A 26,083-nucleotide genomic window follows, 5' to 3' on the forward strand; every position below is an offset into this window, starting at 1 on the left:
AGAAGCACGACATCATTCATACTTTAAAAGGTTTTCATCATTCTTGTGTGGAGTGGAGAATTTAGAGTACCAAAGCAGAGGCAGGCAGACCAGTTAGGGGTCACTGCCATCTTCCAGACCAAAGATGGTGGTGGCTTAGACCGGGGTCAAGATTGGAATGTGATCAACTATTGGACTTGTTAGAAGTTACTGCCAGTGAGATCTGCTGATGAGTTGGTTATAGGGTGTAGGAGAAAGAGGAGTTAAGGCCGACTCTGAGGCACTGAAAGGATGAGCTGTAATTAGTTGAGATGGGGCAGCTGTGGGAAGGCAAGGTTTGTTCATCTCACTGACCATCTGTCCATCCCTCCATCCACCTCATTAGTATCATCTATTAACTCTGAGCATGAGGTGGTGATAGGCCAGGCCCATCCCCTGCTCCCTCAGAGCCTGGTTTCCTGAGGGGTGACACAGTAAACTGCTGAGCCAGTGCATGACCATGAGTGTGACCAGATGGGACTCTGGTGCTGTGAGAAGGCTTGCCAAGCACCACCAAAGAGCTGCTCTGGAGGGTCAAGGACCCTCACTGCAAATGGTTCAAGTTTCCAGAAATGCTCTTACTCTGATACTTTGGGTCCTACTTATTATTTTGTGCAGAGAATAGTAGTGGAGTCTAAAATGTCAAGGGCCTGTGGTTTACCTGGGGGGATATCACAGGCTTCTGGGTCTTTGGGACCAAGCACCTGCCAGGGTCAGAGGCTGCCTTTCTGTGGAGATACCCCCACCCATCTCCCAGGGCCATCCATGCCAGAGCCACTAGAGCTCCTCTCCTCTCCTCCCAGGTCCTCCCACGGCAGACCTGTGGCCTCTTCACCCACACCATCTTCTACAACGAGTACCCCGGGGGCTCCAGTGAACTGGACAAGATCATCAATGGGGGCGAGCTCTTCCTCACTGTGCTCCTCAATCCTGTGAGTGCTCCAGGCCTGCAGCTTGGGGGAGGAGGGGCTGCTGGGTGGCCTGGCCTAAGCTGCAATGGCCTTCCAGCTGGGGTAGACTGGAGAGGCTGCTGTGCGAACCTGGGGGTTGGGAGACCTGCTCCCCAGCCCCGACACTGTCAGGGTTACTGTGTGACCTTGGCTAAAGGATTGGAGCTTTCTTTTTCTTTTCATTTGCTCTTTTCAAATTTTTTTATTTTTAGATATACATGCTTTTTCTTTCATGATCATGCACTTTAATATCGGTATGTTAATTTTTTGTGCTTGTTCTCTTTCCAGTCTTTGTTCCTGTGTGTATGTATGCACATGCACAGATCCACACTAACACACACACACACACAACCTCTTCACTTCAGCTTTCTGGGCCTGTCTTTCTTATCTTCAAAATGGAAATAATCACCTGTACTTTATTAAATAAATGTCAAGTGGTCATTTTCGTTCAGTTCTCTAGGCTGAGCGCTCTTTTCCATGCACACCTCCCCTCCTGATTTATAGGACAGAACAAACCCCTCCCACCTCAGGTCACCCTCCTGCCTGAAGGCTGAAATGCGTGGGGATCATTCAGACCTGGGTTCATCCCTGCCTGTACCCAGCCCACACAGCGAGTTGGCGGCCTTACAAACTGAGGCAGGGCTGGAAAAGTCAGAGGGGGCGGCGAGGGTGACTCAGATGCTGACCTGGCCACTCCTTCCCTTTCTCCCTCCCTGGAGCAGATCAGCATCTTCATGACGCACTTGTCCAACTATGGGAACGACCGGCTGGGCCTGTACACCTTCAAGCACCTGGTGCGCTTCCTGCACTCCTGGACCAACCTGCGGCTGCAAACACTGCCACCGGTGCAGCTGGCCCAGAAGTACTTCCAGATATTCTCTGAGGAGAAGGACCCACTCTGGCAGGTGGGAACAGGGAAGCCTCATGCCTTGCTGCAGGGATGGAGTGCCCTCTACTCTAGGCTCACGCTGTAGGCATGGGCTCAAGACTCGGCCTTCATACCTCTCACTCTCTCCCCAGGGGAACCCAGGTGCCTGTTTGCTCTCTAGTGTGGGCAGACTCATACCCGTGAACGTATATGTGCATGCATATGTACGTGTGTCCACCTCCCCACATGTGCGCGCGTACACAGCCTTGGAAAGAACAACTTTTAAAAACCCTGTGGAGCTGGGCTCATTGGCATGTACCTGTAATCACAGCCACTCGGGAGGCTGAGGCAGGAGGATCTGAGTTCGAGGCCATCCTGAGCAACCTAACAAGGCCCTAAGCAACTTTCTGAGACCTGCCTCAAAAAGGGCTGGGCGTGTAGATCACTGGTCAAGTGCCCCTGAGTTAAATTCCCAGTATAAAAAAAGTCCAAGAAAGCCCCCAACAAAAACCCCCCTGAAATCCTGTGGGTGAACATAGGGTAGGGAAGTATAGGATACACCTGCCCTGCCTTGGTTAGACTCTAGGGTAATCTCCTAGCCCCTGTAACTACAGCAGACTTCGAGTCACCGGGAAGGGAACTAGCTGGGAGGGTTTGGGGGAAACAGTTCTTGGGAAAGTCTGCAGCTGGGGGTTATTGAAAATAGGAAGCAGGTTCTGAGACCAGTGGCAGTCTCATAGTTCAGAATAGGGTCCCTGAACCTTGATTTGTAGGCTGATTCCAGCCTGTGGTCTGCTTTTGTAAAGACAGTTTTCCTGGCACACAGCCACTCTCATTCTTGTGAGTGCTCTCTGTGGCTGCTTTCATGCCCTAGCAGTGGAGTTGAGAAGTTGCAGCAGAAACTGGATAGTGCCCAAAGCCCACGATATTTACCAAACATTTACCAAAAGATTTACCAACTTCGTAGGGAAAGTTTGCAGACCCCTGGTCCAGACACCGCTTGTCCAGTTCAATTCAACAAGTGCTCCTGAGTTCCCATTATGTGTCAAGCATACAGCTGGGCATTTTGCCAGGCTCTGTGGGGGATGTGAGATTAACCAGAAATGGTCCCTGCCTGTTGCAGACCAAGTGTCTGGGGGTGAGTTGCGGCAAGGCCACATGTAGATACTCTGCCTGTCAGTCAGGGCTGGAAGAGCCACATGCTCATGGGAGTCTGTTCACTGATTTTGGGCTTCCCTCACATCCCTCCCAATGTTGTTTTAGGACCCCTGCGAAGACAAACGCCACAAAGACATCTGGTCCAAGGAGAAGACATGTGACCGCTTCCCGAAGCTCCTCATCATTGGTCCCCAGAAAACAGGTAGGTCTCCCCACCCTTCACCCAGCCTCTTCCAACACCTGCCATGTCAGTCACAGAATTCTGGGGACCACATTTCCTTGGTCCCACTCCCCAGTAGTCTACCCACTCCTTCCCCAGAAGTGAGAGTAAAGCTTGGGGGAATGAGAATTGCCCGTCAGTGTGGAGGTGGGAAGGGAGTGGAGGGTGGGCATGGTGACTTTCTACTGTTTGTCCTGAACCACAGCCTCAGGGACCTCTCTCTGTGTCTAGCAGCCTGTCTGCAAGTTTAAGCAGTGCCAGGTAAAACTGGTTCAGTGCAAAGTGGGCTGTGGTCGGTTAGTCATGTCCAACAGAGGTATTGGAGGGAGAAATAGTGATGTGATTGCCAAGCATTTGCCGTCCACATGAGCCTGTAAAGCACAACTGGGTGCTCCCATTTTACAGCTCAGAGAGGTTGAGTGACTTCCCCTAACACAATTAGAAAATGGCAGTACCAGGTCCTGGCCTCTCTGAACCCAAAGCTTATATTATTGTTTTTTAAAATTTTCTTTTAGTTGTAGATGGACACATTCTTCATTTTATTTATTTATTTCTATGTGGTGCTGAGTGAGGATCGAACCCAGTGCCTCACATGTGCCAGTCAAGTGCTCTACCACTGAGCCACAACCCCAGCCCCAAAGCTTATATTCTTAATCACCAAACTCCATAGGCTCTTCTTCTGGATGCTTCTGTAGCATATGAACCTTGGAATCATGCCATAGGGAATGAATGAGGAATCTTTCTAGGGAGGAGGGAGAAGCAGATCAGAAGAGGAGGCATCAGAGCCAGAACTCATGGCTCTTCAAGAGTTCCACATTAATGCAGGGAGGGTCTAAGCACCCTGCTCCATGGACTTCTCCTAAGTGCCAGCAGACAGGCTCACAGCTGAAGAGACCAGCAGGAAGCATCTAGTACTGATTCTAAGGAGACAGCAGTTGATGGGATATGGCTGTCAGAGTGCTGTCATAAGGAGTCTCAGAGGTCAAGTTCTTGTTTAGGAATGAAGAATGCCGTAATGGATTAGTGATGTCTGTAGAGGGTATAGGCGTTGGGGTGTCCACATGTAGGCCCTGTATTTGCCATCTTGGATGTAGTGCAGTTCCTTGTACTGATGGGGAAATTAACACCCAAACTTTCCCAGGTCCTCCTAGTGAATAAGGGAGAGGGAGGCCCAGAACCCAGGCTCCATCTTTGAGTTGTGGGTTAGGCTGTGGTTTCAGCTGCCTCCCATCCCTACAGGAACCACAGCCCTCTACTTGTTCCTGGGCATGCACCCGGACCTAAGCAGCAACTACCCCAGTTCAGAGACCTTCGAGGAGATCCAGTTTTTTAATGGCCACAACTATCACAGAGGCATTGACTGGTAAGTGAGCCTTTCGGTCCACAGCAGGACAGGAAGACCATCCCAGAGGTGGTGGGGAGGTCGCTGTGGTCACAGCAGGAAGCAGCTGCTGCTTGTTCACACGCAGCTAAAGTTCCTATAAACAGGGACAAGGCACCATGACCCTTGAATCATGGTGGGAGTATTGTTACAGGCAGGACGCTTCATAAAGAAGCCCTTTGGCCCTTCGCATTATCGCCTGGGACACAGACTGCTGAAGGCAGAGTAGAGCCCCTCCCTGGCTTGCACAAAACATCTGAGTCCTAGAGGAGGGGAGGAACTCACACAAGTTCCCAGTGTCTGTTGGTGACCGAGCAGGGGCTAAAATCCAGGTGCTCTGACTGACAGCTGGTCCTGCCCACTGTGTGTGGCCAATTGTGGGGAGAAGGTGTTGCTGTGGGCCTTTGGAAGCACTGGCTGACCTCCAGGGGTTACCTGGGGGCTGGTTAAAGTGGAGGCTGCCCACCAGAACCTTCCACAGAGGTGACCTTAAGTGTGGACTTGGGGACAGCTTGGAGCGGTTCTATTCTTCAGTTTTTCAGTTTGAATCTTTCCCCGCTGTTGCCATGTGTACCTTGTATGTTCACGGGTGACCATGGTGTAATATTGTTATACTGACACACTGACTGGGTGGAGAGATTATGTGCCTTCTATGTATTTGCTTTTTGGTATTTCTCTGTGTTTTTCTCTCTTTTATCTACCTATCATCTCTCTATCCATCTGTCTGTCTACCTATACATCCATCCATCCGTTCATCCATCCCTCTGTATCTCTAACATGTCTAGTCTCTTACCTAAAACCACTTGTGACCAGATGTATTATTGGAAGTCAGTGCTTTTTTTTGTTTGTTTGTTTTGCTATTGCTGTTTTTATTCATTAAGTTATATGCAGTGCTGAGAATTGAACCCAGGGCCTCACGCATGCCAGGCAAGCGCTCCACCACCGAGACACAACGCCAGGCCCTATTGTTGTTTTTAAATAAAGGCAATATAGTGCCAGTCATATATGTAGCAGCATCTTCAGCAGGGCTGGGGGCAGTACCCCCCAGCAGTACATTAGCATGTCTGTAGCAAGTGTGACTGTTTATTACCAGGTAAAGTAGAAAAGTCAGGTTGGCTGCTATCATAAGCTTAGGAAGCAAAACTTGTTTTCTAAGCTTTCTCAAAGTAAGTTTCATAAACAAAAGATTTAGAAAAGTGAGAGAGGGAGATTCCTTAACCCCTTTCCCAAGTTTTTGATCCTGTAGGTAGATCTTAGGTGGGGCACAGGAACCTAAGACGCTCTGGGCAATCTGTAAAGGGGTCCTTGGGCCCACTCTTTAAAAACCTCATTTCGTGGGATGGAGAACCTATTCCCTTAATTAGGGAATACTTTACTTCCCATGAATCCCCAGTTGCACCCTGATTTTACATGAGTAGGTTTTCTTGGGAGAGTTTGGACAGTTTATTTAGTTTTCAGAGGGGTCCTCGATGAAGTGGTGGTCATCACTGTGGGCAGGGTATGAAACATTATTCTGAAAAGTTGGGTTCACCTGTGTGAAGGATGGAGGGTGACAGGTGACCCTCCCCTTTGTCTCCAGGTCCATAGTGACAGAATGGACATCATCCCAGGTCAGGAAAGACAGCTTCAGAGGGCAGCCCTTCCGACTAGTCCTGCATGAGCCACTCTGAGCCCTAGTTTGCCCCCTGCAGGCAGAGTTGGGGTCTGGTGTACCTAGAGGCAGAGTCCTTTTGTGGGAGCCTCCATTGGGCAGGGTATGAGTTTAGGATGGAAGGACATAACCTCCACCCCACACCTGCCACCCACATCACTCCCATGAATGCTCGCATCCTCCTGACTCCACAGCTCCACTGAAAAAGCACCATGTGGACCAGGGAGACTGCAGGGGGCCGTTCTCTCTAGAATCAGAGCGAGTCCTGGTTTGGCCACAACAGTGTGTCCTGCTTGCTTTCTGAAGACGCTCTGCCCCCTGGGATACTCCCCCTCTCGCACTGCTTTCCTTGGGGCCCCTTCCTCATGAGCCTTGCCTGTGAGCACCCCTCTCTGGGCTTCCTGCAGGTACATGGAGTTCTTCCCTATCCCTTCTAACACCACCTCCGACTTCTACTTTGAGAAAAGCGCCAATTACTTTGATTCAGAAGTGGCGCCCCGGCGTGCAGCTGCCCTGTTGCCTAAGGCCAAGATCCTTACCATCCTCATCAACCCAGCGGACCGGGCCTATTCCTGGTACCAGGTGAGCAGTGTGGTGGAGGCCCTGGAGGCTGAGGGGCTGTCTGCCAGCCCTGAGCAATGTGGATGTGGCGATGGGTGAGAATGGAACCTGTCTTCATGGCGCTTCTAGTCTGGTGGAAGTGACAGGCAGAAGTTGGTGCTGAAGGGCAGCCCCAGCTAACTGTCTACCCTGAGCTTCAGAGGGTCCTGCTTGTGACTCTGACACAGACACAACCTGGAGGCTGATTAGACCTTGATGCTGCCTAGATCTGTGAACAGTGGGGGGCCACACTGACTGCATCTTCTCTGCTGGACACCAGTGGGGTAGGAGGGGGAACTCGGAGGATAAGACACAGGACCTGCCTTTTTCTGGGGGGAGAATACTGGAGATTGAACCCAGGGTTTCTTGTATGCTCAGCACATACTCTGCCACTGAGATATACCCCCAACCTTTTAAAAATTTTTATTTTGAGACAGAGTCTGGCTCAACTTAGGTTGCTGAGGCTGGCCTCGAATTTGTGATCTTCCTGCCTCAGCTTCCCAAGTAGCTGGGATTATGGGTGTGTACCACTGTGTCTAGCTCAGGACCTGGCATTCCTGGTGGGGCTATGGATGCCTGATCAGGGAAGGTAGTTACCTGGACTGCAGTACATGCTCAAGAGGGATGAATCCTAGTCTCTACTGGAGCACGTTAAATCAGGTCATTTCTATGACCTGATTTGATTCCTACTACGAGTAGTCCACCGGGCTTACAGGAATGCTCCTAGGCCTGTCGTGGGGCTGGGACAGGTCCCTCCTCTGCTTCCCAGTCTTCCTTGGATTATGCCATGCTGCCAAGTGCTTTGATTCAGAAGTAGCCCTGGTGACCAAGGCCAGGATCCTGACCACCCTCATCAAGCCCTCAGACCAGGTTTATTTGTGGAGTCAGGGGATCCCTGGGCCTTAGCACATGGTTACAGGGGAGGTGTCCATTATTGAAGCCAGGAAGCTCTCTTCCAAGCTGGCCACTTGGGGTGGCTCTCCTCCACCCTTCAGGCCTCTTCACTTGGTTGCTTCCGTGCTGCTTCCTTGGGCTGTGCTGTGTCTTTGCAGTGCTCTCAGGTGCCAAGTCCTTCCTGTTCCAGGTCCCTCAGACCTCTTGCCTCTCTGCCACTTCCTGAGTCCTCTCTGCTTTTTGTCCCCAGGACTTTGGTTCCTGCCCTGATATCTGCCTTTCCTGTGGCCTTAGTCTTTAGGGAAAAGTCCCACAAACACTGTTGACCACATCCCCATCCTGCTGCGCAGTGTGCTCCTCCTCCTGGCAAGGAGCAGGGAACTGGCTGGCTGCTTTCATGGGAGACATTAGGGGCATCCGGGGAGAGGTCAGTCCCCTGTTCTGCACCAGTGACAGTGCTTGATTTCTGCCACCTCACTGAAGCTTCACAGTAGTTTCTAGAAGGCAGAGGAAGGCTGCGAGTGTGTGTGTGTGTGTGTGTGTGTGTGTGTGTGTGTGTGTGTTCCCTTCACAAGGAAGAGCAAACCAAGATTCAGCAAGTTTCGTGTGATGGCATTTTGAATCCAGGTGTTGTAGATCTAAGACCTATTCTCCTCCTGTCTGTGATGAAGGCGGTAAGGGTGACTAGTTTATACCAGAAGGATCCAAGAAGGAGCCAGAGGAGAGGAAGGCAGGTGTCTTCTGGGAAGGGAGGTCTGGTGAGCACTCCTGCCTTGGGCTGCATGTGGTGCTCCTCAGAGCCCAGGGCTGGGGAGGCGTCGGTCCCCAAGCTCTGGGCTCTGAGAGTTCTGCAGATGCCGATGGCCCACTGGGTTATTTTAAGTGGTTCATATCTGACATTTTCTTTTTCAGTTTACTCAGTCCTGGTCTCCATAAAAGAGAGTGCTCCATTTGGCACTCACCTCATTTCTAACACAACCACACTATGTTTATGACAAGGAAGCTCATGACATGGGCTTCAGGGGCCTCAGCAGACATCTATGTCTGGCTCAAGTTTTTTAGGAGCTTTGCTTTATTTTTATTGTATTTATCAATGGTTGCCTTCTATACATGATCATTGATTCTAGTTTTCTATTTTTGGAAGTCATATTGAGTTTTCTTGAAATAAATATATGTGAAAAAGAAAGGTGAGTCGATGTAAAGGAAATGGTGTGGCCTGTGGCCCATGTTGGTGTGTGGGCACAGCGGGGCTCAGGGACCGCGTGGGAATAACCAACACTGGAAACCTGATCTTGTTCAAAGATGGTGAAACTGGGGCTCTGGGGCCAGTACTTCCCAGGGGCCAAACAGCAAGGAGAGACAGAGTCAGGACTTGGGCACAGGCCTCTTGCTTCCAGCTGGGACCTTCTAGCGCTGTATCCCCTTTGCTGTCCCAGAGTCCTCCTCCTCTGTTCTCCCTGTGATGTGCTCACCTTCTCCCCTTGCCTGTAGCACCAGCGAGCCCATGATGACCCAGTGGCCCTGAAGTACACCTTCCACGAGGTGATCACGGCTGGCCCTGCTGCGTCCACCAAGCTGCGTGCCCTCCAGAGCCGCTGCCTGGTCCCCGGCTGGTACGCCACTCACATAGAGCGCTGGCTGAGCGCCTTTCACGCCAACCAGGTAACTCCCTGCCCCCACCCGTGGGAGGACGAGCTGTGCCCTGAGTGGCAGCTGGGAGGAGGAGGCTGGGTGTGCTGGGGGGGGGAGAGCCTGACTGGAGAGGCATACAGGGCCAGATCCCATGAGGCTTGTTAGAGAAACCCTTGGAGTCTAGAGCAGGAATATGGGGTGTGCGCTGGAAGCTGGTTGAGAGGCTGAAAGAGGAATGTTACAGAGATACAAGCTGTGGGGTTTGTGTGTGTGTGTGTGTGTGTGTGTGTGTGTGTGTGTATGTGTGTGAGACACTGGAGATTGAACCCAGGGTGCTGTACCACTGAACTACATCCCCAGCCCCACAACCCTTACCCTTTTTTTTTGTACTGGGGTTTGAACCCAGAGGTGCCTAACCACTAAGCCACATCCCCAGCCCTTTTTATGTTTTATTTTGAGACAGGGTCTCATTAAGCTGCTTAGGGCCTTACTAAATTGCTGAGGCTGGCTTTGAACTCACAGTCCTCCTGCCTCAGCCTCCCCAAGTCGCTAGGATGACAGGCGTGTGCCATCAAATGCAGCATCCCCAGTCCTTTTTATTTTTTGAGACAGGGTCTTACTAGGTTGTCGAGACTGGCCTTGAACTTGCAATCTCCTGCCTTAGCCTCCCTAGTAGCAGCATTACTGGCATGCACCACTGCACTCAGCTTAAGCAAGGTTTTTTTGATCATTTAAGTTCTGTGAGAGATTGACATGGGCCAAGGAAAGTGGCAGAGAGCAGGTAGTTAGACCACAGAGGACTGAGTCTCCAGGACACCTGCCAGCGAGAGCTGGAGGCAGAAGCAGACTAAAGAGCACAGGCCCCATACCCGCAGACAGTCCACCCCTGCTGTGGTGACCTCTGATCCTGTTTGCCCTTGGGGTGAAAGCAAGTCCAGATCACCTTTTTCCCTTTCCTTCTTTCCAGATTCTGGTCTTGGATGGTAAACTGCTGCGAACAGAACCTGCCAAAGTGATGGACACAGTGCAGAAATTCCTTGGGGTGACTAATACCATTGACTACCACAAAACTTTGGCGTGAGTACTGCATTGAGCATTCAACAGGGTGATTTTCCTGGTTTTTGTTTTTTTGTTTTTTTTTTTTTGGGCACGTGGGCCCAAATAGACAAAGGCTTGAATGTTTATTGGGGAGACCCAAGTTAATTAGAGTTGCCAAGTATAAGAAAATATGCAGCACTACCCTGACTGCCCTGATGGCTGTTCAGCAAAAGGACTAATATCAATATGGCACAAGTCATATTAATAAAAGTACTAACTTAAGGAAAAGGGAGGTGATGAATCTGTTCTGCTCCAGTCAGCCCACCCTGGAGTGTCCTCTTTAGTTCAGTTCTGTCTGGGCTGAAAATTTTCAGGGTGTTTATCTAAGTAACAGACCAGCAGTGAGCAGCCCCAATTTCCACAGGGGTTTCCTAACATTAGACTTTGATTTATAGTATGATTTCAGGAAAAGCTAAAACTACTGTTATCGGTGGCCAATAACCCCATTCACCCAGAATCCAGGGCAAGTGCATGCAACAAAAAAAAAGAATATCCTCTCCTCCCTGGGCTGAAGGTGGAGAAGGGAAGTCCATTCTTCACCTCAGGGCAGAAAGCAGCAGCAGCTGCAGGGGTGGGCCTGGTCAGGACCCGAGATCCATCATTAGCTCTGATCCGCCTATAAGCTGGGGGTAAGGGAAATGGCTCATCCCTCCTGAGGGTCCCTGAATTGGATGAGAGCACAAGCATGGCACCCATGGCTCAGAGCTCATTGGTGCTAACTGCTAATGTCACTGTCATTGTCATCACCATCTTCTGTGCCTACCCTGTCCCCCTTTCAGATTTCCTACCTCACCCCCTGCCATATGAGTGTTCTGCTTGCCTGATGCCCTCAGGCCAAGACCTTCCTAACGGCTCCTGAGCTTCAGAGCTCATCTCCCAGAACAGGCCATCGAAGGCACCCTGACATCATGCACGAGAGACAGTCTTGCTCCCTCATTTCTGAAAGTTACTCCAAAATTTGAAACTCTCCAGTACAAACGCCTTAGCATTTCTTGATTAAGACGCCAATTATTTAAAAGCAAAATTCTTTTTTGTGGGGGACAGGTACCGGGGATTGAACTCAGGAGCACTCAACCACTGAGCCACATCCCCAGCCCGGTTTTGTATTTTATTTAGAGACAGGGTCTCACTGACTTGCTTAGCACCTTGCTAAGTTGCTGAGGTTTGCCTCAGCCTCCAGAGCCATTGGGATTACAGGTGTGCGTCACCACACCTAGCTAAAAAAGCAAAATTCTTTTAACTAACCTTTTCCCTACCCTGTTGTCACTTGAAGTTGGGAGGGGTAAAGAAGACTGCTTGAGTTAAAAAAAAAAGAATGCTCAGAAATTTGTTGCCGGATGCTGAGGATGGGAACAGGGCCACATTATGGATTGCTGGAGGATCTGGGGCTGCTCAGCCTGGAAGGAGAAGACTCGGGGCGTGGGAGCTGCCCTCTGCTGGGGAGAAAGGCGGGCGTGTTTAGTGTAGAAAACTTGGGCCCAGAGATTACAAACATCTGCCCCACAATGGATGTGGTGCAAGTGTGTGCGTGGGAGGGTGGACTCCCTTAGCTCCTGGGTGCTGCTGTTCCCAGACCTGTGCACGTGGCCCTGGGGTGGGGAAGGGTAGCTGGGCCAGCTCCATCCATCTTTCCTCTCCTCTACAGGTTTGATCCAAAGAAGGGATTTTGGTGCCAGCTGCTTGAAGGAGGAAAAACCAAGTGTCTGGGCAAAAGCAAAGGCCGGAAGTACCCAGAGATGGACTTGGACGTAAGTGGCAGACACCCCACCTGTGGCAGCTGGACAGGTTGAGAACTGTTCCCACATGGGACAAGCCTCTGTCCTCTTTACCCTCCATTGGCGCATCCCCAGTTCATTTTATTTTTTGAGATAGGGTTTTACTAAGTTGCTGAGGGTCTCCTAAAGTTGCTGAGGCTGGCCTTGAGCTTGTGATCCTCCTGCTACAGCCTCCCGAGTTGCTGGTATTATAGGCATGCACGACTGTGCCCAGCACTTGGGCAGTATACTTAAGGGGGAGGAAGTACAGGCTGGCCCATGGCAGATCAGAATTGATTTAGTCAAGCAAGTTTTCAGTACTGTGCCCTTCTGCTAAGGGCTGTGCTGTGGGGTTTTGAGGTTGGACAAGATAGGCCCTCACCTTCAAGGACTGCTAGTCCAGGGGGAGATGAGTGACACATAGGGCAGGGAGGGCTTCATGTGGGAAAGGGTGCATCCTGTACTATGGGTGTTCAGGACAGGGGTGGCACTAGAAGCTGGGGTAGGGAGGGAAAGAAGGCTTCCAGGGAAGGGGCAGGGGTCTTTGGAGTTGGGGTTCATGCGCAAGATTTGGAGCCTTGGAACAGAAGGATAGTCCTCTTATGGGAGAGGACTGGACAAGATGGGGGCATGCAGACTTCTCATGGTATCTCCCTTTCCCATTAGCCTCTGGCTTTCATGAATGCTCTCTTCTCCCTCTTGCAAGAATTCTGACCTTGCGAGTGAGATTTGCTGCTCCTTTAAAAGGGCATTCCAGGGAGACTTCTGTAAGAGGACAGGGAATATATCAGATGTCTGGTGTGGGGCCCAGCAGGACAACCGTGCTGGGGGCCCACGCTTGCCTCGACTTGTCGCCCCATCTTGGCTCTCCTTCCTGTTGCAGTCCCGAGCCTTCCTAAAGGACTACTACCGGGACCACAATGTTGAGCTTTCCAAGCTGCTGTACAAGATGGGCCAGACACTGCCCACCTGGCTGCGGGAGGACCTCCAGAACACCAGGTAGCTGCGGCCACCACAGCCAGACTGAACGTTGGTGATGGCAGGGGTGTCCTGCCGTGGCTGAGCCAGACTGACCTGCAGAGAGGGGAGCCGGGCCCGGGCTGGCCAAGTGTCTGCGAGCAATACTCTGCTGAGGCCCACGTGGGGCCAGGAGAAGCCCAGGCAGGCCCACAAGCACCTCGGAGCATCTACTGCTGGGTCTGTGGCCTATAGGACCTCCCTCCACCAGAGGTCCATTCCGTGCACAGCCTGTGCTGGGAGGCTGCTTCCTGTGGGTGGAAGGCCACTTCCTGGTAGGAGGGAGTCCATGAGACTCTCTTTTCTGGCCCTCACTGTGCTCTACCAACCATCCCCTCTCCTTGCTCCCACCACCCCTGTTGCAACAGGGCGTCTCCTCAGTATTAGCTGCCATATCTTCCCTGTTCTCCAGACAGGAAAAGAGAAGATCCCAGCTGGGCCTTTCGCCAACCCGGGGGAGACTGAACATTGCTCTGGGTGTTTCGAGCCTTGCCTTTCACAGGGGTCAGCTGGGTACCCAGAGGCAGTCACTAGGCTGGATGTGAGGGCAGCCACCTTGGGAGAACACTGATCCTCCACATTCGGGTCAGTACCTTCACATCTCACCTTCCCTTTTTGGGGAACAAATCTCTGGTTCCTCCAGTATCCACCCAGTCCTCAAGGCCTCCTGCAGGGCCCTGGGGCACTGCCATGTGGGCCCAGAGACTCAGCCTCCCCCCCGCCCCCTGGCTGCACCCTGGGGTATGACAAGCGTGGTTTCCTGTGGTAAAAGACAGAGGCGGTTCAGGAATCTGCAGTATACACGTTCCCATGTACATACCTTGTCCCCAGCAACCGCCTTGGCCCTGGCAGACATGGCAGAGCTGGCAAGACTGCCACCCACTGCTTTGCCCCAGAGACCTATGGCCGAGGGTTCCCAGAGACCCCTTAACCTCTCAAATACTAAGAAGCTAAAGTATTTTAATATTTGGGTTTTGTTTTCTTGGTGCCAGAGTTTATACCCTGGGTGCTGGGGTCGCACTGTGTTTTATATATATATATATAATGTGTATATATATATATTATATTTTTTTTGGTTGGGTTTGTTTTTAATTCAGTCGTACACAATGGTGGTAAGCCCCAGCCTCAAAGGGTGTCATATCTTAGTGCTAGAGAATAAGATGGAAGGGAGGGAGTGTGTGTCTTCACGTGTCTGGGGACTCAAGGAGACTGTTGGGAGGTGCCATTGGAGAGGTCTCTCTTCCCTTTCTCAAGTGCCACAGCTGTCCTGGGCCTATTCTAGGGGGACCGAGGTGATGACATGGACAGGGAAGACTAACTCTCTCTAGGATATCTGGCTTCATGAAGCCCAGGAGTCTGGGGGGTGGGATTGTGGCCAAAGGAAGCAGCCGGGGCTAGAGTGGGAGAGCTGGGACCCAAAACTGGCCTGTCCCTCTCCCCTCACATGGTGCTAGGTTGGGAGCTGCCCCGGGAGCAGGGATGCCCACTGGGACCCACAGAACGTCTCCAGGCCCCCTGCAGACCTGGGGTCTCCGGGCTGTTTTCTGCTTGGGTTCTGCTCCTGCCCCCTTCTTTTAACAATGTGAAGTGACTGAGGCTGGGGTGCCTCTCCCTGGCCCCCTCAACTGCCAATTCAGCTTCCACCTGACACCTGGGAAGTTCTTTCTGGAGAGGCTGGTCTTATTCAGAAGACTGGCATCTTGAGGTTGGAAGGCTCCTTCGACAGGTATAAAGTGGGTCCAGGAAGCAGGTGGCCAGCTTGGCCAATGTCACAGGGCTGGTTGGAAGCAGGGCCAAGAATTGAACTCAGGGACCCGAATCTGAGTCCAGTGCTCTTCTTCCAGTGCCACACTGCCTCTGAGCCCACCCTTGGGACCCTACTCTGTGCCAGGTTCCTTTCCTTCCCTCAGTCACAACCGTGGTCATTCCAGGATATGGGGACAAACCACTCCTTTCCAGCCAGGTGCCTTTGAGCCTTCTCATCTCCAGATCTGCATTCACTTCCCTGCCTTGTTCTCCCCATCTCGGGAGCTCTTTCCCCATCCTGTGGCGCCGTCAGTCTTCATTCTGAGTTGATTCCCTCTTCTCGAGTTTTCCACTGGAGTGGAGAAGGAGGTAGATACTCAGTAGGACCAGCTGTGTTGTGGTTTCAGTGTGTACAGAGCAGAATTTCCACCATGTTTCTCACTGGGGCCCATGAGCCCCAGAACCTTGGCCCCTGTCAGCCCCGCAGGGCTGAGGAGCACAGGATGGCTTGTCTACTCCTGTACTCTTGTGCTTCTGGGGACAAGCTGGAATTGGACCCTCAGTGAGGCATCAGCTTCCACCAGTGCCAGCCTTTGAGCCTCACTTCCCAACTGTCCATGGGGGATTTGGGCCATGATCCCGGATGCCCCCACGTTGTGCAGTCCACCCTCTGGGCTGGAGGCCTGCTCTCAGCTGAAGTTCAGCAAGCTGAGTTGGGCTGTCCTGGAGCAGCCCTCATGGGTTGGGAGGTTCTACTTCTCTCTGCTTCTGGCCTCAGGTAGGAGCAGGCAGGTTAAGACCCTGTGAGAGCAGAGGAGATGTTCTGGAGTATGGCTTAGGCCCTTCTGGAAGCCTGGGAACTGGACCCGGCCCTGTTGTAAGTTTCTGTGTAGGTGGCTGCCCCTTTCCTTCCCACTCACAAGCCTTTCTCAAGGACCAGCCAGGCGGACACAACCAGGACTTGCAGGTATTGGGTGAGAACAGGGAGATAAGTTGTCCAGGGGCTCTCATCTAACAGGCACACTGATTCCCCCTTTATGAGCAGACAAAACCAAGGTGAGCAGGTACAGTATCGTTAGTCTTTATTTTCCACTGTAAGCATTTGGCAAAAAATAAAAATGAAGAGAGAGAGAGAAAAATAGCTTAAGTTATGCAGGTATCTGTCACCCAGTCTGCAGTCCCTCCGCCAGCCTTTACCCCAGGGTGGGGGTGTCATTCAGGATCTGAGAGTCTTTGTGTCTCGGGCATCTTACTGCATGAAGGACAAGTCTGAGCCTGCCTACAAGCCCCCAGTGCTCTGGGTCGCACTGAGGAGGTGGCCGTCAGTTCCCAGCAAAGAAGACTGTTGGCCTGACCCACAGAGACTGAGGTCCCAACACCAAGCCCTCCTACGGGTATTAGTGGGAAGAGCAAGTACAAAAATACTTTACCAAACATTTGATTTTGAGTGCCCACTACCTAGCATCAAGAGCTAAAATGATTAACATTTTGCCACATTTTGCTTTTTTTTCTCTCTTTATACATAAATGTTTTTCTGACCTAGTTTGAAAGTAAATTGCAAGTATCATGAGACTTTACCCCCAGATGCTTCTGCCTGCATCACCCAAGTCAGAGCCTTCTCCTGCACACTGGCCAACACCACAGCCAAGAAATGGACATTTCCTGACAACATCTGCTGTCTCCCAATTGTCCCCCAGATAACATACCTGGTTATGGAATTGCATCCAATCAAGGTGCATACGATGCATTTTGTCACTGTGTTTTTCAAATCTCTTGGAATGCTGAAAAGTCTTCCTCCTGCCCGTCTGGTATTTTAAGTGACATCTTTTTGGGGACCTGCTGTCAAGTAGAAGGTGCACCATCCGGATCTGTCTGATTGTTTCCTCATGGTGTCTTGTGAGCAGTTTCCTCATCTCCTGTATCTCAAGGGTGGTTTTGCCTTTTGTGCTGACTTGGCAGTGCCCTCCTGCCTAAGATGCCCCTCCAACATCCACCTGTAGCAAGTGCCAAACCAGCAGAGGGGCTGTGAGAGCCGCAGGAGCTCAAGGGAAGGGTGCCCCATGGACATAGCAGTATAGGCTGGCCTGGGAGGAGGGGATGGAGGGCATGCTGAAGTGACCACACTGTGGATGCCAGCCAGGCATGTGACCTGTTGGAAGGAGGCTCTCTGGCTTGGAGGAGCCTGGCTGCTCCTTTGACCCTGGGATGGGCCACAGGGCACCAGACATAGCGTCCATCTCTCTTCCGTGGCCCCAGGGTTTTCACTTCTTGGAGGCCTGTGGTCTTATGCACTGGAGCAGAGCTAGGCCTCTGGCCCCTACCAGGAATGTCCTTGGGGGAATTGCCTCTCCCAAGCTGTGGTATGAGGACAGGAGCGCTGGGCTGGAGCAGGAGCTGTGCGTTTCCAGCTCCCCTGAGGGACAGGTGTGGGCTTGCTGTGCAGTCATGCCAAAGGCCTGGGGAGGACCTCAGCTGTGTTCTCTGTTAAGACATTCATCTTCCTACACTTCCTCCTCTCTCTGCCCTGAAGGAGGTGAAGGCCAGGGGGATCTGGACTGGGCTGGCTTCTCTCATCTGCAGAGGGCTCCTTTTGTAATGTGTGCATGAAATTCATGTTGTTCCCTGGAGAGGGCTGACTGGAGTGGGTGGGGGGCACATTAGGGAGCAGGCAGAGGTTTCCTTCCCTTTTGGGGGTGGGGAGAGGGGAGGAGGGGGAATATTACTCAGCTCATCTGACGAGGGCTCTCGAACCAGCCGTTTTGGGTTGCGTTAAAAGTGGGAACCTTCCTCCATTAATGTACAATCTCGAACTAACTGCTAATAAAGTGGGGTTCTGTTTGTACACATTGGTCCTGTGTGTCTGTCTGTCTGATCTCTTTGCAAGACCAGAAGGGAGGGTATGAGTTAGGGATATTTGCATGGTTGGTCCCAATATCTTCCCTACACACACACACACACACACACACACACACACACACAGTGACCCAGTGCCTTAGCTTTTTTGCTGCTGTGACTAAATAACCCGACCAGCACAACTGTATAGGAAGAAGAGTTTATTTGAGGGCTCATGGTTTCAGAGGTCTTAGTCCATATAAGGCCGGCTCCATTCCTTGAGGCTCGAGGTGAAGCTGAACATCATGGCAGAAGAGTGTGGCAGAGGGAAGCAGCCTGCATCATCAGGAAAGAGAGACGGAGACAGACTCCACTCTCCAGATACAAAATATATTATATATTATATAGCCACACTCGCCTGCCTCCAGTCACCACTCAGTTAATCCCATCAGAGATGAATTGACTGATTAGGTTAAGACTCTCACAAGCCTCTCAACAATCATTTCTCCTCTGGACCTTCTTGCACTGTCTCACACATGAAATTTTGGGGACACTGCACATCCAAGCCACAACACCCAGTCAAATCAGATCATTCCCACTGGAATTGAAGTATTTTCAATAAATTGAAGTATTTTCAAATACAGCAGAGGCCTATCCCAGAGCAGCCATGTGGGGCATCTCAGATGACTAAGAGCCTGCAGACACTTTGGATTGTCAGCTTGCTGAGGAGTTGATGCTGGACTAAGAGGAGACCCAGAGGCTAGGATGATCTCTCCTACTAATGTGTATCATGACTGGGGACAAGTCACTTTCACTTTTGATCCTCAGTTTCCCTGGTGTTAGTGATGAGGGAGTTAGACTCAATGGCCTTACCCAGAGAATGTGCCTGAGCTGCAGATTCCCTGACCTCACTTCCAGTGGTTCAGCTCAAGTAGATGTGGGATGGGCCTTATGAACAAGCTCTCTAGCATTTGGAGGGCTCCACTTTGGGAAATCCTGGCTGGCTGAAAGTTCCTGCAGGTTCTAATTAATGCAGAAAGCCCTGCTGTCCAAGAAAACGTTCGGTAAAATAAGTGACTTTCTAGACCTCCCCACCTCATTGAGTGCCAGACCTGATACTTGCTTAGTAAGGGACAGAGCCCAGTCAAGCAGAGACAGCTGGCCAGCTGTCTACAGTGCAGAAAGCTGAACCTCTTCCCAGAATCCCCTTGGAAAGCTTTAAAAATGCACATTCCTGGACTGCCCCCAGATTCACTCATTCAGAACTTCTTGGAGTGGGACCCAGCAATGTGGATTTAGCAATCTCTCTTACACCAAGTGTGAGCCCATGCACAGCTCTCAAGGGGTGGAGGAGGGATGTGCTAGTGACATAGCTACAGTCCTGGGTCTCAGGACCCAGGAGAGGAGACCAAGGGGTCAAAATGAAAATACCAAGATGCCAACCCTGATGACCCAGGGCAGCACCTGCAAACACCTTTTTGGAGTTTGCCAGTTGGGAGCCTAGTACAGGTCATGTGTCATCACCAACACTAATAGAATTGGAGGCTGCACTGCCAGAAGCAGATCCAGAAGGCATGGTGCAGAAGGAACACCCAAACCAGCTACAGGGCCAGACCCCATCAGAGGTTTCTGGATTTGAAAACAGCTGAAAAAATTTTATCATAAGAGTCACTTAATAGAAAACCAGATCAAGACCAGGGTGCTCTTGCTGGGGTAGGGGTAAGGGTCTTGCTAGCTCAGCTCCTTCTTTTCTCCCATCCTATCCTGGAACCCTTAAGATTCCTTGAAACACATGATGGAAACCTAGCTCAGCTTCTCGCAGAAGTCCTGCTCACAGGAGTCTTACAATTCTAATAGGTGCCATGAACAAAAGCCCAACAGGCCCTCATTCCCTCTGGGGAGTAGTTGATGCAGGGACTCAGCTACCTCAAAAGTGGTCCAGGCTTCTAGATAAGCCCATAATCATGTGTATGAACTGGCATGTCTCATAACAGCAAAATGATGACACAACCTAAATGTCCATCAATAGTGACCTCGTGTATATCTCCATGCTGGGAAATGATGATGCAATAAAAAATAATGAATCCAATCTCTAAGTCCTGCCCAAAGAAATTTCTACAATACTGAACTATATGGTGAGGCCATTTGTGGGGTATAAATATAAATATTCCACACTGTTATGGTTTGGATGTGAGGTATCTCCCAAAATCTCATGTGTCAGACACTGCAAGAACATTCAGAGGTGAAATGATTGGGTTATGAAAGCCTTAACCCAGTCAGTGAATTAATTGCCTGATGAGATTAACTGAGTGGTAACTGAAGGCAGGTAGGGTGTGGCTGGAGGAGGTGGGCATTTTGGGTGTGCCTTTGGAGTATATATTACATATCTGGCAAGTGGAGTCTCTTTCTGCTTCCTGGGCATGTCCGGGGCCACTTCCCTTCACACACTCTTCCACTCAAGCCACAAGGCATGGAGCAGGTAGTCTGTGGACTGAGACCTCTGAATCCATGAGCCTCCAAATAAACTTTTCCTTTTTTAATTGTTCTTGTCAGGTCTTTTTAGTGACAGCAGTGAAAAAACTGACCAAAACACATGCAAACTAAAAAGTGTGGTTACTTCTGGAGAGTTCAGAGGAGACCTGGAAGGGGAGAGTTTGCAAAAGGGATTTAAGTCTTGGTGGGTATATATATTTTTAAACAAGGTTAATGTAACCATATATCATTTGTGGAATGAAAAGTATTAACAGGAATGGACAAAGCAGAAAGGGAGGCTCCAGACAACGAGACTGGTCATGATGGTGTCATGAAAGCCAATACTCTGTCCTGAGGAGGCACAGGTGGTGGTGGAGAATTTCTCACCTGGCAATATTTATCCTGAAATGGGGAGTCTGGCCTTCAAGGCAAGTATCAGCTCCTCTTTGGTCTGGGAGTTTAACTTTTCCAATGTCACCAACAAGGTGGTTAAAGTTAATACCAATATTGTGACAAACTGACATCATGTGCCCCCCTGCTGTGACCTCTGAGGACCCACCTAACACCTGTGAAAACAGGGATTCTGAATGGAGCTGAGAGGAAATAACAGATATGACCTTATAAAGGGACATTTTGTCAAATAACTGACCTGGATGTTAACAATGTCAAGGTCATGAAATATCCAGAAAGGTTGAGAAATGGTTAAGCATTAAAGGATAGTAAAGCTATCTGGTAATTAAGGCCACACAGATCCTGGAGGGTTCTTGGACCAGGAAGCAATGAGCTTTAAATGACACCATAGGGATGATTGGCAATGTGAATATGGACTGTGTGAACTAGAGGACAGTATTCTCTCGATGTTAAAATTTCTCTTTGATTATTGTACTGTTATATAAGGGCATATCATTGTTTTTAAGAAAAAAAAACATTGAAATATTTAGGGAAAACAAAGAAGAGATGGAACTGAATTTTGCCTCTGGCAGATTGGCACTTATCCGGTGCAGTCCAGAATGTGTCCACCAGGGGGCACTCTTACCCCAGTCTCTGACTGCTTTGTCCCCTCTGAGATTGGGCTTCTAGTTGATGGTGAGGTAAGGCTATTCTAATAATTACACCAATACATTAAGTAAACATGAATAAATAAAAGTATTTCTCAGTCTGCCAGTTAGGCACACTGCTGGCCTAGGGCTTTCCCTGAGGGAGGCATTTCCACCTTCCCACTGTGCAGAAGTCTGCAGTGCAAAGAGGCCTTGGAGCTGCCAGGATCACATAGCCTGGAGTCCCTGGTCCTTAAGACTCCACAACCTGAAGTTCCCTTGGGCCTTAGGCTGGGTGTGAGCCATGGCATTGTGAGCTGAGATGCCATGCCCCTGAGGCAGATTGGGCCAAAGCACTGAGCCCCACCCTGCTCCTCTCAGGGCTAGGAAGCCACCTCAGGCACTTAAATCCGCAATCTAAAAGTATTCGCAAATCTAAAGTACCTCCTCCCCCGCAAAAAACAGGACATACAGTGAGACATAAGTCTTCTTCTAGTCCCTGACCCTTGTGCCCGCACTCACCCCTTTTTGTGTGTGTGGAGGTAACTAGGAATTGAACTTATGAACACTTGACCACTGAGCCACATCCCCAGTCCTATTTTGTATTTTATTTAGAGACAGGGTCTGACTGAGTTGCTCAGGGCCTCGCTTTTGCTGAGGCTGGCTGTGAACTTGCCATCTTCCTACCTCAGCCTCCCGAGCTGCTAGGATTACAGGCATGTGCCATCAAACCCATTCCCCGCTCACCTCTTCAAAGGACACTACCACTACCAATTCTGTGGACCCTTCCAGAAGTTATTTTACATACATGAGCAGCTATGTACATATACATTCCCTGCTGGTTTGTAACCTTCATGCCCTGGGCACTGGGAGAGGGTTATTTGCTGCTTTGTGAGACAACAGATGGAGACTGTCCTCTACCTTAAGTAGTTAGGGAGGCTCGGCTCTGTTATACCTTTAGGGGATGGAGGGAGAAGCTGGAGCTTGAATTACTCAGCCTTTGTCCCTTTCTTTGGGTACTTACCCTTGGAAGGGATGAGCCTATATAGCATAGTTGTTAAAGTACACACAAGTGGGCTAATCTCGTCTCAGATATTGGCTCATATTGTCCGTGTGACCTTGGACAGGTTCCTTGTGTCTCTGAGCCTTAGTCTCTCTACTTGTGAAATGGGGATGGTAATAGAACCCAGGTGACAGGTCTGCCGTGAGGAGTCAGGAGTCGGTCCTAGAGAGCCCATGGGCAGGAGCTTGCTCCACAGTGAGTAACCTGTAAAAGTTTTGCTGGTTCTTGGTGTCACACTCAAGTAACCCCCATGTCTGAGCCCAAACCTGGAGGCACCACTGCCACCTCGTCGCAAGATGATGAGGATAAGGATTAAGGGCTGAAAGGCCCACCAGTTGTAAACACTCATCACCTCTGATGGCTCCTCTTGAGATCCTTGGGATGGAAATGGTTGGTGATCTGGGACACTGAGAACCACCCTTCAATATCTACATATAACCACCCACTTCACAGAAGTGAAAAGGAGCATACAAGGCCACGGTGGACCACCACACACCAATAAGCAGGGTGACCTAGACAAAATGGACGGGTTCCTAGAGGCACACAGACTACCAAAACTGACTCCAAAAGAAATAGAAAATCTGAATAGACCTTCAGCAAGTCCAGAGATTGAATCAGTCAGAAATCCAAAAACTTGCAGCAAAGAACAATCTAGCACCAGATGACTTCACTGGTGAATTCTACCAAACATCTAAGGGAGGATTAACACCAGTCCTTCTCCAATTTTCACAAAAAGTTCGAAGGGGGGGACATTTCCTAACTCATTCTACAAGGCCATTATTACCCTGATATTAAAGCTAGAGAATACTCACTATAAGCCAGTATCCCTTAAGATTATACATACAAAAATCTGTTAAGAAAATACTGGAAAACCAAATTCAGCAGCATACTAAACAATTGTATGCCATGATCAAGTAGATTTTATCCTAGGAATGCAAAGGTGATTCAGTATATGATAATCAATCAAGACGATAATCTGTCACATTAATGGAAGGAGAAAATGATCATCTCAATTGAAGCAGAAGAAGCTCTTCACAAAATCCAACATCCTTTTGTGATAAAAATACTTATATACTTAATATTCTAGCAGTGAAAGGGAAGTTCCTCAACATGACAAAGGTCATGAATGAAAAACTCATGACTGATACCATTCTTTTTTTTTTTTTACTTTTTTTTTTATTGTAAACAAATGGGATACATGTTGTTTCTCTGTTTGTACATGGTGTAAAGGCATACCATTTGTGTAAATCATAAATTTACATAGGGTAATGTTGTTTGATTCATTCTGTTATTTTTTCCCTTCCCCCCCACCCCTCCCACCCCCCGATACCATTCTTAATGGTGAAAGATGGAAAGCTTTTCCCCTAGGTTCAGGAACAAGACAAGGACGACTGCTTCCATCACTTCTGTTTGGGAACTTCTGTCTAATTGTTAATAACACTGGAAGTTCTAGCCAGAGCAATTAGAACAAAAGTGAAATAAAAGACATCCAATATGGAAAAGAAAAAGTGAAACTCTCTCTACTTACAGATGACATGATCTCATGTCTAGAAAACCCTGAAGACTCTATACACAAAGAGAAAACTATCAGAGCTAATAAATTCAGCACAATTGCAGGTTACAAAATCAATGTGCAAAAATCAGTTGTATTTCCATACAGTAGAATGAACAATCCCAAAAGGAAATTAAGAAAAAAATTCCATTTGTAGTAGTATAAAAAATAATAAAATAGGTATCAATACATTTAATGATGAAGGTAAGAGACATAAGTCTTATATTCTGAAAAGTATTAAACATTGTTTAAATAAAGTAAACCTAAATAAACAGAAGAGCAGTCCATGTTTATTGATTAAAAAATAATATTGTTAACATGAAAATACTGGGAAAGAAGAAATACTGGGGAATGATCTTGACCAAATTATACTGTTACATTGGATGCATGTATGAACATGTAACCATGAATTCCACTATTATGTGTAATTATAATGAACTAATAGGGGCTGGGGTTGTAGCTCAGTGGTAGAGTGTTTGCCAAGCATGTATGAGGCACTGGGCTTGATTCTCAGCACTGCATATAAATAAATTAATTAAATAAAGGTCATAAATAAAGGTCCATTGACAACTAAAAAAAATATTTGAAGAAAGAACCAATAAGAAATGGGAAAAAATGACAATACTACCCAAAGGAATATACAGATGTAATGTAATCCTTATCAAAATCCCAACAGGGTTTTTTTTTTTTTCAAAAAATAAAAATATCCACCCTAATGTTCATATGGAATTTTAAGAAACCCCCAAAATAGGAAAAACAATCTTAGAAAAGAACAGAATTGAGGAGGACTCATAATATCTGATTCAAAACTCACTGTAAACCTACAGGAATCAAAATAGTGTGGTACTGGCATAGTATAGATACAGGGACTGTGGAGTAGAGTTAACAGGCCAGAAATAAACGTTTACTCCTTGGTTTTTTTTTTGTTTGTTTGTTTGTTTGTTTTTTTAAAGAAACAGGGCCTTGGGGAGTGGGAGGAGTTAGCATTAGGGTTAGGGTTAGGTGTAGGGTTAGGGATAAGGAGGGTGGTAAGAATGGAGGAAAGAAGGACTGTATAGAGGGAAAAGAGGGGTGGGAGGGGTGGGGAGGAAGGAAAAAAAAATAATGAATCAAACTTCATTGCCCTATGTAAATTTATGATTACACAAATGGTATGCTTTGACTCCATGTACAAATAGAGAAACAACATGTATCCCATTTGTATACAATAAAAAAAAAAAAAAAAAGAAAAGAAACAGGGCCTTGCTGTGTTCTCCAGGTGGGTCTTGAATCCTGGGCTCAAGCGATTCTCCTGCTTCAGCCTTCCCTGTAGCTAGGGCTACAGGCATCAACTGATTTTTGACAAGGTTGCTAAGACCATTTTCTGAGGAAAGGCCAGACTTCTGAACAAATGGAACTGCACTGATAACACATGCAAGAGAAGGTCATTGAGCTTTTCCTTTATACAATGCCCCCAAATTAACTCAAAATGGATCAAACACCTAGATATAATATCTAAACTGTAAAACTATTGGAAGAAAATACAGGTGCAACTCTCCATGACCTTAGATTTGGTAATGGTTTCTGATATAACAACAAAAGCACTAGCTACAAACACAACCAAAATGATAAATTGGCGGTGTTCGGGCAGGAAAGGGGGGATCATGAACTGAAATCGATTTCTATGCGTGTAAGTATGATGGGATGAACCCAACTACTATGTACTATGTACCATAAAGCTCTCATGAATAAAAAACAAAAGGAAAACAAAATAGATAAATTGGTCTTCATTAAAATAATAAGAAACCCTCTTGTACCTCAAAGCATACTGTCAAGATAGTGGAAGAAAAAATACACAGAATGAGAGAAAATATTTATGACTCATGTTTAATAAAGGTTTACTATCAAAAACATATAAAGAACAACAACTGAACAATAAAAAGCTAACAACCCAACTTAAAAATGGGCAAAAACTTGAACTGACATCCTCCAATGACCAATAAGCATGTGAGGAGGTGCTCAACATTAGTCATTGGGGAAATGCTGATCAAACCCTCACACCTTCTAGGATGGCTATAACTTTTTTCAGAGGCAAGGATGTGAAGAAATCAGAACCCTCCTGTGTTGCTGGTGGGAATGTAAAATAGGGATGCTGCTGTGG

General features: G+C 48.7%; 1 protein-coding gene across 9 annotated transcripts in view; it reads left to right on the plus strand.

The window, feature by feature from the left end:
- Positions 1–17,829, plus strand: part of Ndst1 (N-deacetylase and N-sulfotransferase 1) — a 59,756-nt gene extending 41,927 nt beyond the window's left edge. For all 9 annotated transcript variants that reach the window (XM_047555380.1, XM_047555378.1, XM_047555382.1 and 6 more), the window contains 9 exons: positions 822–950; positions 1,691–1,873; positions 3,100–3,196; positions 4,454–4,577; positions 6,654–6,828; positions 9,232–9,402; positions 10,340–10,449; positions 12,116–12,218; positions 13,108–17,829. In XM_047555380.1, coding sequence (XP_047411336.1) covers positions 822–950; positions 1,691–1,873; positions 3,100–3,196; positions 4,454–4,577; positions 6,654–6,828; positions 9,232–9,402; positions 10,340–10,449; positions 12,116–12,218; positions 13,108–13,227 — 1,212 coding nt within the window. In that variant the 3' untranslated portion in view covers positions 13,228–17,829. The remainder of the gene's footprint in view (positions 1–821; positions 951–1,690; positions 1,874–3,099; positions 3,197–4,453; positions 4,578–6,653; positions 6,829–9,231; positions 9,403–10,339; positions 10,450–12,115; positions 12,219–13,107) is intronic.
- The last annotated feature ends 8,254 nt before the right edge of the window (positions 17,830–26,083 follow it).

This window comes from Sciurus carolinensis, chromosome 6 (assembly GCF_902686445.1).
Source record: "Sciurus carolinensis chromosome 6, mSciCar1.2, whole genome shotgun sequence".
NCBI lineage: Eukaryota > Metazoa > Chordata > Mammalia > Rodentia > Sciuridae > Sciurus > Sciurus carolinensis.